At 40.1% G+C, this 19,303-nt stretch overlaps 1 protein-coding gene across 5 annotated transcripts in view; it reads right to left on the bottom strand.

The window, feature by feature from the left end:
* Positions 1 to 19,303, bottom strand: part of Sil1 (SIL1 nucleotide exchange factor) — a 260,709-nt gene that overhangs the window by 82,205 nt on the left and 159,201 nt on the right. For all 5 annotated transcript variants that reach the window (XM_005382084.2, XM_013512923.1, XM_005382085.2 and 2 more), the window contains 2 exons: positions 6,473 to 6,664; positions 342 to 463 (listed from right to left, as the gene is read on the bottom strand). In XM_005382084.2, the coding sequence (XP_005382141.1) occupies positions 342 to 463; positions 6,473 to 6,664 (314 nt within the window). The remainder of the gene's footprint in view (positions 1 to 341; positions 464 to 6,472; positions 6,665 to 19,303) is intronic.

The raw sequence follows: 19,303 nt of genomic DNA, 5'->3' as shown, positions 1-19,303 counted from the left end.
ATTTATTCATTACTACATGTAGATTTATGCCAAAAGGGTCAACTCTTGGGAGTTTATTCTCTTCAATTACTAAAATGTGTGGCTGATCTAACTTCTTATTAGCTTTTTACTAAAACAGAGAATATGACCTAAGATCTGTTATGAAGAGATCAGAAAGTCATAGATGGTGATAACATGGGTGAAAATTCTTATCTACTTGGAATAAAGACAGAATCAAATTCTAGTTTCATTGGTCTTACACTGAAATTTGGGTAGAGATGTGCACAGGTACAAATTTAACCATCTTCAAGCCAACTGGACCCTACTATCCAGCCAATGGGACATTTGTCTATGCAGCTCACCTGGAAAAGGCAGCCCCCAGCACAAATGCAGCATACTCCTTCACGAGGGGCTCTGTGCTGTTCAGCCCATTGATCACCACTTGCAGACCACCGAAGGACAGTAGGTCCTGTGCATTATCCATCTGCAACAAAGGTACAGCTTAGCACAGGACATCAAGGGACAGGAAAGCTCTTCTGACAGTCTTTCTTTTGGTGACTATCCAAAAACAAATTTAAAGCCAAGTAAAAAGCAACAGTGGCCTTTCTGACTAACTAGGAAAGGGTATGTAAAAAAACAAACTAAATTTTAAATAATCTTAAATGTGAGAACTCCCAATTCATGTAACACACTTAGAAGTACCTGCGTGGGAACTAGCGGAAATGGCACCTAGCTATTGCTCATGCCAAGCATGTCTTGGAAAATTCTAATACCATAATGAGTCACAAAGCTTACTCCAAACATGCAAGCTGTTAACACAAAGAATCTGGCGTCATGAGCACCACAAAATGGTGCCATGCTTTCTGTTGATGTCCAACCCCAATGGGGGCAGTGGAGGCAACAGACATTTAAAAAAGCTGATTTTTAATTAGAAGCCAAGGACTATAAAAGAAGCCCTGTTGATGAGGAGGCAGGAATGGGGGAGGGAATGATACAAGAACACCAGGAGAGGAATAACAATAGTACCCTTCTTTTCTAAGGTTTACTGAATCTGAGGACATTCACGATAAAGTCTGCACAAAAGTCACTCTCACAAAGGCTTTAGTTTAGGCTTGTGCTTCTAGCTAGCGAGTACATATTGGATAGTACAGAGTATTTCTATCATTATGTAACTGTAATAAGCTGAATGACTTTAATATACTTAAACAATGAACCCAGGAGATTATAAAAAGGTCTCACTGCAGTGAAATCAGTACTAAATTACTGTACTGACTTCTTATCATACATCTCTAGTTTGACCTGTAATGGACATGTTGATTTCTATGGCATTTAATTAATTTTTTTTTTTTTTTTTTTTTGGTACCGAAGATCGAACTCAGGACCTTACGCTTGCCAGGCAGGCGCTTGTGCCGCTAAACTATATACCCGGCCCTAGATTAATATTTTAAACTAGTATTACAAGGGGCTAGGGATTTAGCTCAGCGGCAAAGCGCCTGCCTGGCAAGCGCAAGGTCGTGAGTTCGGTTCCCCGTACCAGAGAAAAACCAAAAAAATAAATAAATAAATAAACTAGTATTACATTACCATTTTACTAATTAACTTACTAAACCCTATATTTATATGCGAAAAAAATAAAAATATCTCTGCCCCACCCCACCCCCTCAAAGGCTGTCTCTTACGCACAAGCTGATCCTACTCTACAGATCATCAGAAAAACTCAGGAAGCTAGAGCCCAACAAGGTGACGGCTACCTACTTTTTTCCTCCAGATTCTACAAAGCTATTTCCTAGCCAGGTGTTATGGTGCATGCCTGTAATCCCAGCACTTGGGGGGCTGAGGCAGGAGGATCGTTGCAAGTTCGAGACCAGCCTGGGCTACAAAGTGAGCTCAAGGCCACCCTGAACTGCAGAGCAAGACCCTGTCTCAAAAAGACAAAAAAAAAAAAAAAAAGCTATTTCCTATCTGTGTCCTTACCTCTGCCTGCAAACTGAAAATGGATTCTGACAGAAATCAAATGTGAAGCACAGTATCTGAGTCTGCTAATGTTTTTTGGGTGAGCCTTTACCACTTGGAAGATCATTTTTACACTTTTTTTTTTTGAGACAGGGTCTTGCAATGTAGTTCAGGCTAGCCTTGAACAGTGAGTTCAAAACCAGTCTGTTTTTAAGAGAATCACTGTGATTCTCTTGAGTGCTAGAATTATAGGCATGTGCCACCACACCTGGCTCATTTTTATACATTTTGATAGAATGTGTGCAACAGAAGTTTTAGTCTTTTCATCCACTGTTGTAGCTTGTATGACTAGAACAACTATGACCAGAATAGTGTGGAGCATATAATTAGGTACTCAATAAGTAATTATTGAACCAAAGAATATGAATTTCATCAGAAAAGTTTTTGAAATGAAACTCCACTGTGAATAAAAAAAATGCAATCTGCATTTATCATGCCAACAAAGTAAGTGGGCCCCTCTTACCACCAACCTGGAAAAAAAGGACAATCAAAGCGATAATGAGCAAGAAAGCTGGCCTGCCAGGGTGAGGAGTTTCCTGCCTGAATCTGTCCTTACAAAGAGCAAGGAATACTGAAGTATAGCCATGCTAACTAAGGAGCTGCACAAGTGGGTTGCTTTATCAAAACAAACACCAACCTTCTTTACATGCTCTGATTTTAAAATATATGAATCTACTAATGCCTATCCTTTGATCCTCTTTGCTGTAGGGTTTCTACATACAAAACTATGGCTCAGACTCCAGTCATCCTGTGCCTGGCATGTCCTTATCAAAGCTGTATGCATTCCAGGTAAAGCAGCTGCCACTCTGTCAGTCCCAAAGCAACATAGCTCCGAGTCATGGAGGCTCCATTCTAGATTCAGTGCATCTGTTACTACAACAATAATTCAGGGTGATAGGAATGCTGACATTTATTTACACAATCACATTGGCCATGTGAGGTGTTCTCTCATCTTTTATTTCACTGGTAGTGAAGAAGAAAAGAATCATTCTGCCCACTGCACACCAAAAGCTGGATCCTCCTCAGCATCAGACAAGAAATGCAGGACCAGCACCCAGATGCCCAGCTCTTCATTTGGATCAGCAGCCAGAACTTTTCTCAGGCTGCGTTCAGGCTGGAGTGGCACAGGTAAAGAAGAGAATGGGCACTGCATTAGGAAAGGAGCAAAGGGAACTCTGCCAACTATTTCCTTCCTTTCAGGAGGAAAAGAAAGAACCAGAACACTGACAAGAAATGAATGAACAGAAACAGAGAAAGGGAAGACGGGGGTAAATAATTAAGGGATCACACAAGGGAAGGCATATAATACTGCCCCAGGATAGATGAGACAGACAGAGGCTGTTGCTCATAAATAACTCATTAAGTGTTTTCTATATACAAGGTTTTGCTTTTCACATATCTTATTTTAATAATTCAAATATGGCCATAAGGAATCCTTGGGCAGACCCAGTTCAGGTCCTTGAAGCTCATGGTTCTGTAACCTCCATTTAGGGAAACTGGGAATGGGGACAGACTGAGAAGCTCCTGTCTAGAAAAGTTCTAACTTCCTTAACATTAACACTCATCACTCCAATTCCCCATCACAACTGGAAATCAGGGCTAAACTGTGTCTTCTACAAATTCCCAGTAAAATAATAATTTAACCCTGTTATACGGCAGCCTGAAGGGTCAGCCCAAGCCAAGGCCCTTACACTTCTAATCAAAATGGCAATGACCCAAACATTCACGACCCTCTGCCAACAGAGTGAGCTTGGCCTGGGCCAATGGGATGGTTCCTGTGACAACCTCATGTTGAGTCTGGTAATGCTGAAGAAACAGTTTACCTCCACAAGTGACCTGTGAAAGTATAATGGGATGTCACCTGAGAGATGATCCTGCCAGGTGACCAAAAGACCACAGGGGGTAGTGGTGGGGGATGTCGGCCCAAGCTTCCTGTGTAGTCACTCTCTTCTAGGTGTGCTAAGCTCTCTCTCTAGTCCCTTCAGGCTTTCATGTGCAACTAAAGCAAGAGGCTATAGAAACCTGACACGCAAAGGTCCATCCATGTCTGTTAAGATGAAAACATAAGTAAATAGAAGCTGTCAACATCAGAGCAAGATGAGCTGCCAAGTAAACCCTAGGGTCCCTAATACTTTAAATACCTCTAACAGAAAAGCTGTGGGAGTTTTTGTTGGGGAAAGAGAATTCAGATTTGTTTTTTTCTCCAAGAGGATCACAGTCCTGCTATGTGAGACTGAGAAAAAGTTATAAGCAGAGAAAGAAGATGAAGAGGCTGCCCCATAATTCCTGCAGGTACACTGCACACTCTTCTTTTACCACAGAAGCTAACGAAATCCTAAACAAAGAAAAAATGTCTTTGAGTCAGTTTATAGAGAACAAGGATACTCTCGTGTATGGGAGGGGCATTGGGGATCTATGCCTAGATGAGGATCTCAAACAAGCCTTTGATCACGATTACACAGCTTCCTGGGCCACCAGCATCCCCAGCCTGCATTGCCGCAAGAGCCTCCTAGCTGGCCTCTGCTTCTACCCATGCCCTGCACCTCCAGCCTCATTTTCAACACAGCAGCTTGAGGGGTCCTTTATATAGTCAGTCAGATCCTGTCATTCTGCTTGAGACCCTACAGTCTCACCCCTGACTATGGTCTATGGATCCTTTATGTTCTTCCCATCAGCTCTGAGCTTCGTCTGCTCTTCCTCTTCCTGGCTCCTACCATACAGACTTCCTCGTGGTTTCTCAAACAACAATGCATACTCCCCCACCAGAACTGCTGTTCTTGCTGTGCCTCCTGCCTGAGATGCTCCTTTGCCACTATCAATTCCTACTCTGCTTTTCTTTTTACGTTTCTGTAATACTTATCACCTTCAAACATATCGCTTATAATTTATTTATTTGGTATCTCTGTCTCCCCGCCTCTACTAAAAGACAAGTTTTGCTCATAGATGTATCTCAAGTACTCTGAACAGTGCCTGGGCTTAGCAGGCACTCAATAAATTCATTTGAGACTCTATCTCAAAACAAAGAACAAAAAAGCAATTAATAGTGGTACCTACTCATAAGTCAGCTGTAAAAGTCAACAAACTAATACATACAAAGCAGCCAGGCACGGTGGTACACCCCTTGTAATCCTAGCACGTGGGAGGCTGAGAGAGGAGCATGAGTTCGAGGAGCAGCCTAGGTTGCATAATGAGTTCAAGGCCAGGCTGAACTACACAGCAAAATCTTGTCTCAAAAAAAGCATTTGGCCAGGTGTGGCAGCAAATGCCTGTAATCCCAGCCCTTGGGAGGCTGAGGCATGAGGATCACTGTGAGTTTGAGGCCAGCCTGGCTACAAAGTGAGCTCAATGTCAGCCTGAAGTGCATTGCAAGACCCCGTCTCAAAAAGACCATAAAAAAAAAAAAAAAAAGAAAGAAAGAAAGAAAAAAAAGCATTTGAAGTAGTTTCTGGTAAACAATAATGCCCAATAAATATAGGCTATTTATTAATCAGCTACTTTTCCACGTCAGGCTGCCCAGTGGTTCACTGAACTAATAAGGCTAAAATCATAAAGAACACATTATCACCAATCTTACCTCTTTGACCCCCCAGCTTCCTATTTTATCTGCTACCCTCCCCCTGTAACTGCTCTAGTCACCTCAATCTTTTCCAGGCCTTCAATCTCACCAAGTTCTTCTCTGCTCCCAGAATTTTTGCACATGTTATTTACTCTGCTCAAAATGCCCTAACACAAGGACTAGCAAATAATGAACCTGATAGTAACTATTTTTGATTTTGTGAGCCATAAGGTCCCTGACACAACTACTTAACTCTGCACTGTAGCACAAAAATATTATAAATAACAAGTAGGGGTGACTGCGTCCCAATAAAACTTTATTTACAAGCACAGTCTTCCAGCCAGATTTGCTCGTAAGTACTACTTGGCAATTCTCTATTCTAGTTCCCCCTTGTTACCTGGAAAACTCCTAATCAGCCTTAAATGCTCAGCCCACATGGCACATCCTCTGAGAAACCTCCCTTTACTGCCCCAGACTAGGTCCTGTTTCCTCTCTGGAACCCTTATCACACTCTTCTTTTTTTTTTTTTTTCAGTACCGGGAATCCAACTCACGACCTTACGCTTGCCAGGCAGGCGCTGTGCCGCTGAGCTAAACTCCCAGCCCCTCCTTATCACACTCTTCAATTACTTCATTCCGTTAATTTGTTCAACTATTCATTTTTTGTTTCCTCTTCCATACTACATGCTACATAGGTCAGAGGCTATGGCTATTTTACCTCTGCACATCAGCAAATGAAAAAAGAGGCTCACTTTGGCTTCTAAGAATTTATTTGTTACAACAGACACTGGCCTAGATTGAGAACAGCCTATGCCTTAGGAGAAAACGAAAGAAGCTGATGCTATTTTCTCAGGTCTTAGGTCAAGAGAGTTATTTCTGGAGCTGTTAATTGAAAGTCAGACTTACGAACAAAGAAATAAAATACCTGATGGACATAATACTCGAGATCAAAGAGTGCAGCAATCTTCTCTTCTAGGCTGGAGCTGGAACTGTTGAACTTGTTGATCAGCCGTACCATAATCTGCATGTCAGTCTCAATGACAACATTCAGCTCGTCAAACTCCTGCTTCAGCTCCTCAATTGGCCGGAAGAGCCGCTTTACCTCAGCCTGCCTTGCCTAAGAAGAGCAACAAAGAGGTGAGTAATTGGAGACATAACTCCAAGACTTGTGTGGTCTACCATGGATGCCCTTCCTAAAGAACTAGTCCTGATACTTTCTAAGATGTTCAGAGAGAAAAAAAAAAGCCTTCAGAATCTACCCGTATTGGCCTCTGTTTCAGATTTTCTGAGGCTCACTTATCTGAGTCTGACTGCCAGTGTTCAGAAGGAATGGAAAGTCATCTTGTTGAATCACTGAGGTCAACGAAAGCCTTGCAAGCTTCCCTTCAACCCCTCACCTCACATGGAGGATGGCTTGGTCTCTGTTAAAATAATCCGCACCATGGTTCTTTACCTTCCACAACCAGAGACAATCTTGGTCTTGTCCTACTCAACCCAGCAACATTTTAGGGAGACCCGGATATAGGAAACTGCGGGTAAGAGCTCTCAGAGCAATTTGCTGATGAAAATTAAATCACGTCATTACTGTCAATCTAAGCACAGGTGTACAATTTGTTCAACTGTTTGAAATGGCTAAATTACTGTATGTACTATACTCAAATCTCAAACCGTTTTCTTTTGATCCTTCCCCATCCCACATACATAAAAGATTTTAAAATGAAGTTATGTTGGAGGTAAACCAAAGACTTTAATTGGATATTTTATACATGTGGCACTCTGTTTTCCTCCTAATTTTGGAGGACAGTACTCATAAAGACAGTCTAAAAGGTCACAGTGGTTTACATATCTATCTTCCAAGAAAATTTAAAAGGCAAGAATGTTTACAAAAAGCAAGATGATAAGCAGCTGTCAGCTCGTAATTGCTCATGTATTACCTATAGATTCCTCTCCCCAGTTACAAGCACTGCATAAAAACACCAACCAAAGAAATGAGTCAGACCCTCTTTAAAGATTGAGCTCCTAACAGAGCAATCACATCTATAGGGTGTCAAATCCTGATTCTCTGGGTAAAACAAGGTTGCTAGAGGATGGCTGGACAGCTGCCAAATCCTGGCAAAGTGGCCTTGGAAAGCTGAGTCACTTTCTAGAGCTACTGGAAGAAAGGCAAGTGAGCAGGAAAAGGAGCTGGTGACCTCCTCACAGAAATGATGGTGCCTGGCACTGAGAAGTCCTTTTTGAGAGGAGGGGGTAGGGGGAGAAGGAAGAGGAGAAGGAGGGGGAGAGGGAAAGAGGGGGGAAGGTAATAAGGGGAAAAGGGAGCGAGAGGAAAAGGGAGAAATCATAGTTTGAAATAATTATAAACACATAGGAAATTACAAAACCAGTACAGAGAGTACCATGCACTACCCTTTATCAGGCTGCGCCAGTAGTACACTTTACATAAGAGTAGTACAGTGTCAGAACCAAGAAAAGGACACAGGTTTAGAACTCTTCACTAGAGTACAGGCCTTAGATTTCACCACCTTTCACACATACTCATTTGTGTGTGCATGTATGTATGTATCATTCTATACAGTTTTTTAAATCCATCTCCAAACTATCAGAACAATCAAGCTAGAAGCTTAACTACCACCACCAAGCAACTCCACTGTGCGACCTCCTTATGCATAACTGCACCTCATCCTCACACTCTGCTCCCTCTTTTCCCTATGCCCTGGTAACCACTAATTTATTTTCCATCTCTGTATGCCTGACATTTGGAGAACGTTATATAAACGGAACCACAGTCTGTAGCCTTCTAAGTTTGACTTCTTTCCTTGAGCATAATGCCTTGAAATCTACCCAAATTAATGTATACATCAACAGTATTCCATCATACAGATATACAGTTAGTTTAACCAAGTGCTGAAGAACACTGCCATTGTTTCTAGGTTTTGGTAATAACATAAACATTTGTTTACAGGTTTTTGTTTAAACAAAACAAAATGGGATAAATAGCCAAAAGTGTAGGTTATATGATAAATGTATCTTTTGTTTTATAAGAAACTGTTACACTATTTTCCAGAGTGGTTGTATCATTTTTACATTTTCACCAACAATGTGAGATTTGGTTTATCCATATCTTTGTCAGTATTTAGTATTATTACCATTTTTATTTTATGCACTGTAACAGATATATGCTGATATCTCATTGTGGATTTAATTTGCATTTGTCTACTGACTAATAATGTTACTGTCCTTTCCTGTTCTTATCTGCCACCCATATATTCTTTCTGATGAAATTTACGTTTGTGTCCTTTTCCCACTTTTAAAATAAACTATAGCAGGCCCCCGGAGGGAGGGCCCCTGGCGTGCGGGGAGCCACGGGCGGGGAGTGCAGGTCTTCTGACCGGTGGCTCACTCCCTGCCTCGTAGGCCCCCGGAGGGAGGGCCCCCGGCACACGGGGAGCCATGCGGCCGAGAGCACTGTGGCGCGCAGGCTTTCAGGCCGGCCACCACTGCTCAATTGAGAACTACCATGACACAGAGAAACAATGACACAATTGGCCCACCATGCACCGGCTGCAGATGCCCACCCATGGGTGTGTGTGAATCATTCAAACATGGAAAAACCCCTGGGAATACATGCCATACAATGGGTCACTCTTGCTCCTGCCATTGAGAACCAGAAAGGGCCAGGGTCAGCGGAGGAGTAGCTGCTGAACAAGGATTTGGAGAACATGAGAATGTAGACTAAGCCCATGGAGTCAGAGGTCCTGTGGACTGGGGTCATGAGAGCCTCTCAGAAGCTGTAAACCAGGAGGCCCTTACACAATACCTGCAGAGACTCACTGGAAGCCATTCTTCCCCTGACAGTACAGGCTGTGGTGGAGCTCTGGAGAAGTCTGCAGCAGGATTCCTGCTGCCTGTGCTGACGGTTGGGGAGAGGACACTAACTGGTTGTGGGGTCCCAATGCGATGGGAGGCTGGAGAGAAAACGCTACAAAAAATGGCTTTCGCCCCACATGGCTCACTTGATTTTTGACAACCCTTAGGCTGTAACTACTTGTTAGATCCTTCTTGTGTATCTCTGTCTTCCTGAGAAACCACTTCGAAGATACCAACATGTATTATAGCAGTCATTGATATTTTCCTACTAATTTATCCATAACTCTGTAATGTTTGTATTGTTCCTATCCTATTTCATAAATAGATCCATGTTTATTATTATGTGTTTCCTACAACAATCATTGAGAATTATTGAATGATTATTCAATAGGTCACTCATGTATAATTCTATTTATATTCTTTAGAAGCCACTTTGAAGATACCTAAGTATAGTACAACAACTATTGATAATCTCCTACCTCTTCTGTCTGTAACTCACTATTATTTGTCTATTTGTTTTCCTGAGAAACTATCTTGTAGATAACAATATGTAAAACAATAACCATTGATAATTTCCTACCACTTTGTCTGTAATTTGGTAAGCCCCCCCTATTACTATGTTATCCTTCTTTTACTCTTTAAAAAAAAAAAAAATTTTTAAATTAAATAAATAAATAAATAAAATAAACTATAGCTTTTTACTATTCAATTTTAAGAGTTCTCTATGTATTCTAATTTTTTTATTTTAAAGAGTAAAAGAAGGATAACATAATCATAGGAGGGGCTTACCAAATTACAGACAAAGTGGTAGGAAATTATCAATGTTGTTTTACATATTGTTATCTACAAGATAGTTCTTTATGTATTCTAGATACAAAGCCTTTGTCAGACATGGACAGTCCTTCCTTGTACAGAGCTGAAATGCACCAATTTCAAATACCACAATTTAAATAACACCAATCTTCCATAACTTGAATTTTAGTTACATAATACAGTAACTGCATGAAATACCAACATTGCTGCTAACTCTTCAGTTCCAAAGTCACTATATAATTTAAATTTCCAGCAGCAGCAACTGATCATGACTTCTTTCAAAGTGTGCCAGAGATTGGTCACTGGGCATCTGTCATTCATTTCATACACAGATGCAAAAAGTATAGTTACATAGCACCCTTATCTCCCAGGGATGAACACACACAACATTTCACAAAAGTGGATAATCAAAAGAGAGAACTGCCTGTAATCCCATCATTTGAGGGGCTGAGGCAGGAGGATCGCCATGAGTTTAAGCCAGTCTGCTACATAGTGAGTTCAAGACCAGCCTGAATTACACAGCAAGACCCTGTCTCAATAGAGGGAGGGAGGGAGGAAGAGAGAGAGAGAGCAAGAGAGGTGGAGAAGAGAGGGAAAGACAGAGAGAGACAGAGAGACAGAGAGAGAGAGACAGAGAGATGGCTACCAAAGATGAAAGTACCACAAAGAAATGAGAAGTGGTAACTCTAGCAGTAAAATTCAAACTGAACATACACGGAGTTTTAGAAGAAAGAGTGGATCACGGGAATGCTGGCACTGATGCTGTTTGATAAACTCTAGATGTACAGCCAAAGAAACTTAGCCAAGGCAAACCTTCAAACATAAATTTAAAAAGTGAGGAAAAGGATGAAGTGACACTGGCAAAAAACTTCAAGTTACATAAACTCTGAGAATTTTCACAGCACTGAAAACACAATGGATAAAAGGTTAGAAGCTGATCCACTCTTAGAAAGGAGCATGATACTTCACCAAGAACCAGAAAAGATGCTTGCTCTCTGTCAAGTTATACAATGAAAAGCTAAGCATTGTTCAATAACTGACAAGTTTTTTCCCAAAGAAATAAAAACTTTAATTTTAATGTTTCTAGTGTTCTAAATTACAATGTACTAAATACATATTAGTATTCTCACTTTTCAATTCTGTATACATTTATAACTGATAGCAATGTATTTTTTAATGTTTGACAAAATATTTTAAAGATCATGAAGCAATCGCGATTTTTCTTTTATTAAAGATTCCTTTGCAGAGCTTCAGCTCGCCCAGTCATTTTTATGGTTCTGTGTGATAACAAAGTGAAGAGTGCTGGCATATGGTTTCTGAACATTTCCACCCAGTGTCTTATCTTTCTAACGACTTATCAGGATCTTTCATAGAAAAAAGGGTTTTAATTTGGTAGAGTCCAATTATTCATTTTTTTTCTTTTAAGGACTGTGTATTTTGTGTCATGTCTGAAGAATTCTATCTGGTTCTAATTTGCAGAGATTTTCTATGTTCTAAAAGGTTTGTGTTGTAGTTTTACTTTCTACATTGAAATCTACAGCTTTGATTTAATTTTTTAGTAAGGTGTGAAATTTTGGTCACAGTTCATTTTTTTGCTTATAGACATTCATTGTTTGTTGAAAAGGCCATTTGTCTTCTGTTGAATTGCTTCTGCACTTCTGTCAAAAATCAGTTGGATGTATTAGTGTGGGTCTATTTCTGGCTTCTCTGTTTTATTTCACCTATATTTTTTCTTCCATCAATACCACATTATGGGGGCTGGGGATTTAGCTCAGCGGCAAAAAGCGCCTGCCTGGCAAGCGCAAGGTCGTGAGTTCAGTTCCCGGTACCGGAGAAAAACCAAAACCAAAACAAACCAAAACAAAACAAAACAAATACCACATTATGTTGATTACTTTAGCTGTAAAGTACTTTGCTATCTTTTTTTCAATACTGTTTTAGTGCTTTCCTGGCTTGTGCTGCCTTCTGCCTGCTATGAACACTTTCTCCTCTGCGATACCTTCTGCCATCCCACCATGCCTTGGAGGCAGCTGACCTTGGACCAAAACTTCTGCAAACTATGAGTCAAATAAACCTTTCCTTCCTTAAAAAATTGTTTTAGCTATTCTAGTTCCTTCACCTTTCTATATAAGCTTCAGAATAAATATCTATGTGTATAAAAATCTTACTGGGATTTTGATCAGTATTGCATTTAAACCTATAGATCACTTTGGGGGAATTGATATTTTTACTATTTGAGTCTTTCAATCCATGGACACACTATGTCTCCATTTATTTAAATCTTGGATTTAATTTTATCATCATCTTTTGTCAACACATACGATTTTCAGCACATAAATCCTGTGCATATTTTGTTGCATTTATTCTTCAATATTCTGTTTCATAGAGGACTATAAATGGTATTTGAAGTTTTTTGTTCTTTTGAGACAGGGACTTGCTATGTAGTTTAGGGCTGGCCTTAAACTTGCAGTGATCCTCTTGCCTTCCAAGTACTGAGATTATATGGCATGAGAAACACACACAGCTTGTGTTTTTAATTTCAGTTTCCACATAGTCACTGCTTGTATATCAAAACACATCTGATTAGTTTTGGTTTTGTATCCTGTCACCTCGCTGAATTCACTTATTAATTCTAGAAGGTAGTTTTATGTATTTGGAGGTTCTTTAGGACATATAGAGAGAAAATTAATACCACTTATAGAAATAGTTTTATTTCTTCCTTTCCAATCTATGTAATTTTTATTTCCTTGTCTTGCTTTACTGCATTGGCTAGGACTGTGTTGAAGTAGTAAGAATGAACATCCTTACTTTGTTTCTGAACTCAGTGGCAAAGCAGTCTTTCACTATTAAGCACAATGTTGGGCGCAGATTTTTTTTTAAGATTCCCTTTATCAAGAAACCTATTTCCTAGCCAGATGTGGTGGTGCACTCCTATAACACTAGCACTCAGGAGGCCAAGGCAGGAGGATTGCTTTGAGTTTGAGGCCAGCCTATGCTATATAGTGAGTTCAAAGCCAACCTACACCACATAGTGAGACCTCATCTCAAAACAAACAAACAAACAATCAAAAACCTATTCCCTAGGTTTCTGAAATTTTATTATGAATGGTTGCTAAATTTTGGCAAACGTTCTTGGTACATCAACTGATATGTGATAAGGTGGTTTTTCTTCTATTACCTGCTGGTATACCAAGTTACACCCATTGGCTTTGTTTTGTACACTGAACCCGTTTTACATTCCTATAATAAATTCTACTTGGTCCAATGTATACATCTTTTTATGAGTGGCTAGATTTTATTCATTAATATCTTGTTGAGGATTTCTACAGATGGTCTATAGCTTTTTTTTTCTTCTTTTTTGTACTTTGGTTTAGTTATCAGTGTAATACAGGCCTCATAAAATTAAGCTGGAAATGTTTCTCCTTGCTTCCATTTTCAGGAAAAAACTGTGTAGAATTGATGCTAATTAGTTTTAAATGTTTGTTAGATATCCCCAGCGAAACTATCTGAACCTAGAGACTTCTTTTCTGGAAGGTTTTTACTACATATTGAATTTCTTTAATTGTTATAGACTATTTAGATTAAAAGTTTGGGCCGTGGGTACTTTCAAAAGAACTAAACTATTTCATGTAAGTTGTCAAAGTATGTGCATAGAATTATTCACAGCATTCTCATATTTTCCTTTTAATGTCTACAGGGTCTGTAGTAATACTCCTGGTTTCATTCCTGCTATTAGCAATTTGTATCTTACTTATTTTCTAGTAAGTCTTGCTAGAGTTATCACCTTTTGGGTTTACTCATTTTCTCTACTATTTTTATGTTTTTAATGCCACTGATTTTTGCTCTTTATTATTTCTTCCCTCTTGCTTTCTTTGAGCTTATTTTGGTCATCTTTTTCTGTTTTGTTTTGGTTTGGTTTGGTTTTGAGACAAGGTCTCATTACGTAGCTTAGACTAACCTGGAACTCACTGTGTAGTCCAGGCTAGCCTCAAACTTATGAGTCCTCCTGCCTCAGTCTCCAGAGATTACAGATATACACCACCACACTTGGCTCCTACTTTCTGGGTAGGACCTTCTATTACACAGTGGAGACTTTACTTCTCTAACAGAAGCATTTAGGCTAGAAGCTTCCCTTTCAGTATTAGTTGCATCCTACCAATTTTGATAAATTGTATTTTTTTTCTTAGCATACCTTTTTTTTAAACTTTCCTTGAGATTTAGTTACTGACAAAAATGTTTGGTGATTTTCCCACTATTAATGTTTTCTAGTTTGATTTCAGAAACTAAACTCCAGAGTGTTGACTCCTTTAAATTTGTTGAGATTTGTTTTACAGCCCAGTATACATTTAATTTTGTAAAACTTCCATAGACACTTGAAAAGAATGCATATTCTGCTATTGTTAAATGGAATGTTTCATAAATTTTAACTAAATTATTTTGGTTGATGGTACAATTCAGTTCTTCCATATCTTTGCTGATTTGCTTCTAGTAGTTCTGGCAATTCTAAGAAAAGGATGCTGAACTTCCCAACTGTAGCTGTGAGTTAGTTTGTTTCTTTCTTTCAGTTCTGTCAGGTATATTGATACACAAGTAAAAGTTTGGTGTGTGTACATTTAGGATGACCGCATATTTTAGTGGATTGACACTTTTATCATCATGTAATATTCTTTTTGTTGCTAATAATTTGCTCTAAAATCAACTTTATTTGATGTCAGTGTAGCTACTACTGCTTTACAAATAATAATATACTTTTCATTTTTTCACTATCTATTTCCCTTATTATTATGTTTGCATGGGTTTCTTATATAGAAAGCATAGAGCATATATTTGGGTCATCTAAAAAATTTATTATGACAATTCTATTGTTTTGATAATTCTATTTTGTTTTTTTTGTTGTTGTTTCTTTTAAATTTTTTTTATTTTAAAGAGAGTAGTACATGAGAAATAAATAAACAAAAAAATAGAACAGTAGCAGCATACCAGTGTCACGAACATAAACAAATCAAAGCAAGAACATTCAAAATGATACAGGGTCCCAAGACAAATTAATACAAATCAACAGTGGTTGTTAAAATGCATATCGCTATCCTCAACTACACTGCTCAGATGATCAGATGTAAGAATGACAGACTGCTCAAACCATTAAAGAGAATAAGAAAATAATTCTTCAATAAAAATTAGAGATAATACAGAGCACTAGACAAGATGGTAGGAGTTCACCATTGTAATTCCACTGCATATTGTTACCTTCAAATCAGTTGCTCAGACCACCAGACAGAAGCATGCAAAGTTGATCAGAACATAAAAAATTGTAAGCATTAACTGTTCGTTTCAATATACCATTAGACAACAGCAATAAAGTCATTGCAGCTTCATATGATAATTCTATTTTGAATTGGTATATTCAGACCTCTATTTCAATGTAACTATTGATATGCTAGAGCTTTTTGCCATTGTTATGGCTGATACACTGTGTCAGCTTAGGGAGTCTGGAGGTTTGGCTAAATGACTCAGCAGTTCTGCATCTTGGGGTGAAAAGGACATGCTCTTACCCTTCTGGGATGTTGTTCATTGTGTTAATTTGAGAAGTTTAGAAGGTTAACTATGTGATTCAGCAGGGAGCCAGGGTGTTTACTTTGTATTCATCCTGAGCCTGTGCAAGAGGAGGGCATGAGAGTGTGTGAGTGCTACACGCCCCCTGGGTGGGGGCAGCCTGCTTACAATACAAGGGAGGGAAAGAGGTTTACCCTTCTCTGCCACTGCTCCCTTTGCTCTTGCTGTTTTGCTGTCTTCCGCTGCCATGAACTGTTGCCCTCTGCCATGTGCCATCCTGCCTTGGAGCCAGCTGATTACGGACTGAAACCTCCACAGACTGTGAGCTAAATAAACCTTTCCTTCCTTAATTTTGGGTGCCAGGTATTTTGTCTCAGCAACGAGAGAAAAGGAACCAAGACAGCTATTTCATTTTTTGTTTGTTCCCTCTCTGTTGTGTGTGTATGGTTTTTTTAAAATTCTTTTCTCCTTATGGCAAAGTAAAGCGCATGTTATAGAATTCCATTTTGGTTTATCTACTATGTTTTGAGTATACATGTTTATACACTCCAGATTTGGGGATTTTTTTTTTTTTTTTTTTTGGTTCCTTGTTTATTTTTGCAGTGTTGGCAACCAAAGTCAGGGGATTGAGCATGCTGGGCAAGCTCTGTGCCACTGAGCTATATCCCAGCCTCATGTTTACATATTTTTTAAAAAGTACTAATTGTTCTAAGTATTACAACATACCTAGCCAGGTCCAGTGGTACACATCTGTAAGCCCAGCACTTAGGAGGCTGAGGCATGAGGATTGCCATGAGTTTGAAGCCAGCCTGGGCTAGACAGCGAGTTTAAGGACAGCCTGAACTACACAGTGAGACCCTATCTCAAAAAACAAACAACAACAACAAAAATGTACCTAAGTAACTGGTATCAATATTTTATCACTTTCAGTGTAATACAGAAAACTCTAATTATACTATTTTTATAACTATCTTTAAAATTTCTCTACATTGAGAAACAGAGAAGATATTTTAAGTTTTTGCTTCAATTAATAATTTTTATATAATCAAGAAGGATAATTAATATATGTCCCAGCACTGTATTCATTTTATTGTTCTTCCTTCCCAATAGTCCAAATTTCCTTTCCATTTGAAGAATATCCTTTGATCACTCTGTTAGGGCTGGCCTGCTAATGAAAAACTTTTTGCAGTGCTAGGATCAAACTCAGGGCAAGTGTACGCTAGGCAAGTGCTCTGTGATGCTCTATAACAACTATATCCCCAAACCAACAAATTTTCTTTTTTCTGAGAATGTCTTGATTTCTCCTTCAATCCTGAAGGATATTTATGGACTATAAAATTCTGAATGGGAGGGGGAGAAAAAAATGGCAGAGTAGCAATAAAAAGCAAAATACAACCTCTGCAGGATGTAGAATTGAGATACCTGGGGTGGGGGGAATTTTGTGCAAAGAAAAAAAGAAGTATATCTCCAGGAATCAGGAGGGAGCTGACTGGAAACTACAGAGAAACTGGAGAAACAGAGCACAACACAGAAAAAAATAAGCAGACTTCCAGGAAGATGGTGGAGTAGTGAGTATCGGAGAGAGCTCCATCTTTCAGCTCCCAGTGTCTGGGTCAGGGAGCCAAGTTAAAGCCCACAGGAGGTACACAGACTCCTGCAGGCTGAACAGGTCTAGTTCCAGCCTCACAAGCAGAACTCAGCCTGAACTCCAGTGGAACTAAAGGTACATACTTGCTGAGATTATCCACTACCCTGCTGTAAAGCTACAGGCAGCTTCCTGGGATTAATCAACTTGGATCTGGACTCTGTCTGTTCATGCTGTCCACTAGTACCAGCCGAGACACATTTTTTTTTTCTTTTTTTTTTGTGGTACCAGGGATATAACTCATGCCTTGCGCTTGCCAGGCAGGTGCTTATGCCATTGAGCTATATCCCCAGCCCAGCAGAGATACATCTTGAAGGGGATTTTTTTCTTATTTTCTTTCTTCTTTCTAATGTTTTTGTTTTTTTCTCATTTTTGTTTTTATACAACTGTGGACATGGTTTCTAGTTTTGCTGTTGTTCTGTTCTTGTTTTTATTTCTTTCTTTTCTCTTTCCCTCCCATCTTCTTTACTAGCTTCTCAAAGTTAGGATGATCCTCCTTTGTCCTTCCTCTTCTTCTGTTTCTCTATTTTTCTCCTTAACCCATTTCAAATTTTCTCCCCAAGGGTGTAACTGCTATATTGAGGGTTTCTTTACTGTGTACAATTTTTTGGTTTGTCTTAGATTTTGCTATATAACAACAAATCTAGTTCATACCATTAAAGGTGACAAATTAGTAGTTACCTCAGTTTGTCCTTTTCTAGGCTGTTTGATGCTATCATTATTGCTGACTATACCACATTAGCCAAAGTGACATAACGGTCTAATCAGTTGTTCTTCCTGGTATACCAAGACTGAGATTTCCTAAGGATCATGAACAAACACTATAGGCCAGTGCCTAAGAACCAGGGACTGGGCCAAGTAGGAAGCAACTTCTAATCCCCAATAAATTGAATAGGTAGGATCTTGCAACAGACTTAAAACCTAAAAGTCAGCTATAGCTGGAAGACACCTCTGAGAAGTAGACATATCCTAAGGATTCTAAATACCAGCAATAAAGCTATGCACCATAAGCAATTTACAAGCATCAACACAAGAATTAAACTAAGAAATGAAAAATAGAAAGTGAGAAGACACTTAAACAAGATGCAGCCCCAGACTTCCAGCTCACCAAAGGCAAATCCCGGGGGCAATGAGGTGGAACAATCCAAAAGCCTCCTACCTGGACTCTCTGAAGTGATGACCTCAGAAGTAACAAAGCAGGCTTCCTGCCTCTAGGCCCCCGGAGGGAGGGCCCCCCACGCACGGGGAACCAAGGCCGGGAGGTGGCTCACTCCCTGCCTCGTAGGCGCCCGGAGGGAGGGCCTCCAGTGCACAGGGAGCCCTGGGCTGGGAGGCAGCTCGCTCCCTGCCTTGTAGGCCCCCAGTGCACAGGGAGCCACGGGCGGGGAGCGACGGTCGGAAGACAGGTGGCTCGCCCCCTGCCTCTAGGGCCCCAGAGGGAGGGTCTCCGGCGCACGGGGAGCCACGGGCGGGGAGCACCGGTCTTCTGGCTGGCTGGCTTCCTGCCTCGTAGGCCCCTGGAGGGAGGGCCCCCAGCGCCCAGGGAGCCATGCAGCGGTGAGCACTGTTGCATGCTGGCCCTCAGGCCGGCTGCTGCCACTCAATTGAGAACTATCATGACACAGAGAAGCAATGACACAATTGGCCCACCATGCACCGGCTGCAGATGCCCACCCACGGACATGTGTGAATCATTCAAACATGGAAAAACCCCTGGGAATACATGCCATACAAAGGGCCACTCTTGCTCCTGCCATTGAGAACCAGAAAGGTCCAAAGTCAGCGGAAGAGCAGCTGCTGAACAAGGATTTGGAGAACATGAGAATGTAGAATAAGCCCAAGGAGTCAGAAGTCCTGTGGACTGGGGTCATGAGAGCC

Source organism: Chinchilla lanigera, unplaced genomic scaffold (genome assembly GCF_000276665.1).
Source record: "Chinchilla lanigera isolate Chin_1 unplaced genomic scaffold, ChiLan1.0 scaffold00017, whole genome shotgun sequence".
Lineage (NCBI taxonomy): Eukaryota > Metazoa > Chordata > Mammalia > Rodentia > Chinchillidae > Chinchilla > Chinchilla lanigera.
Note: the sequence above shows the minus strand (reverse complement) of the source record. Positions and strands in the feature narration are given on the sequence as shown.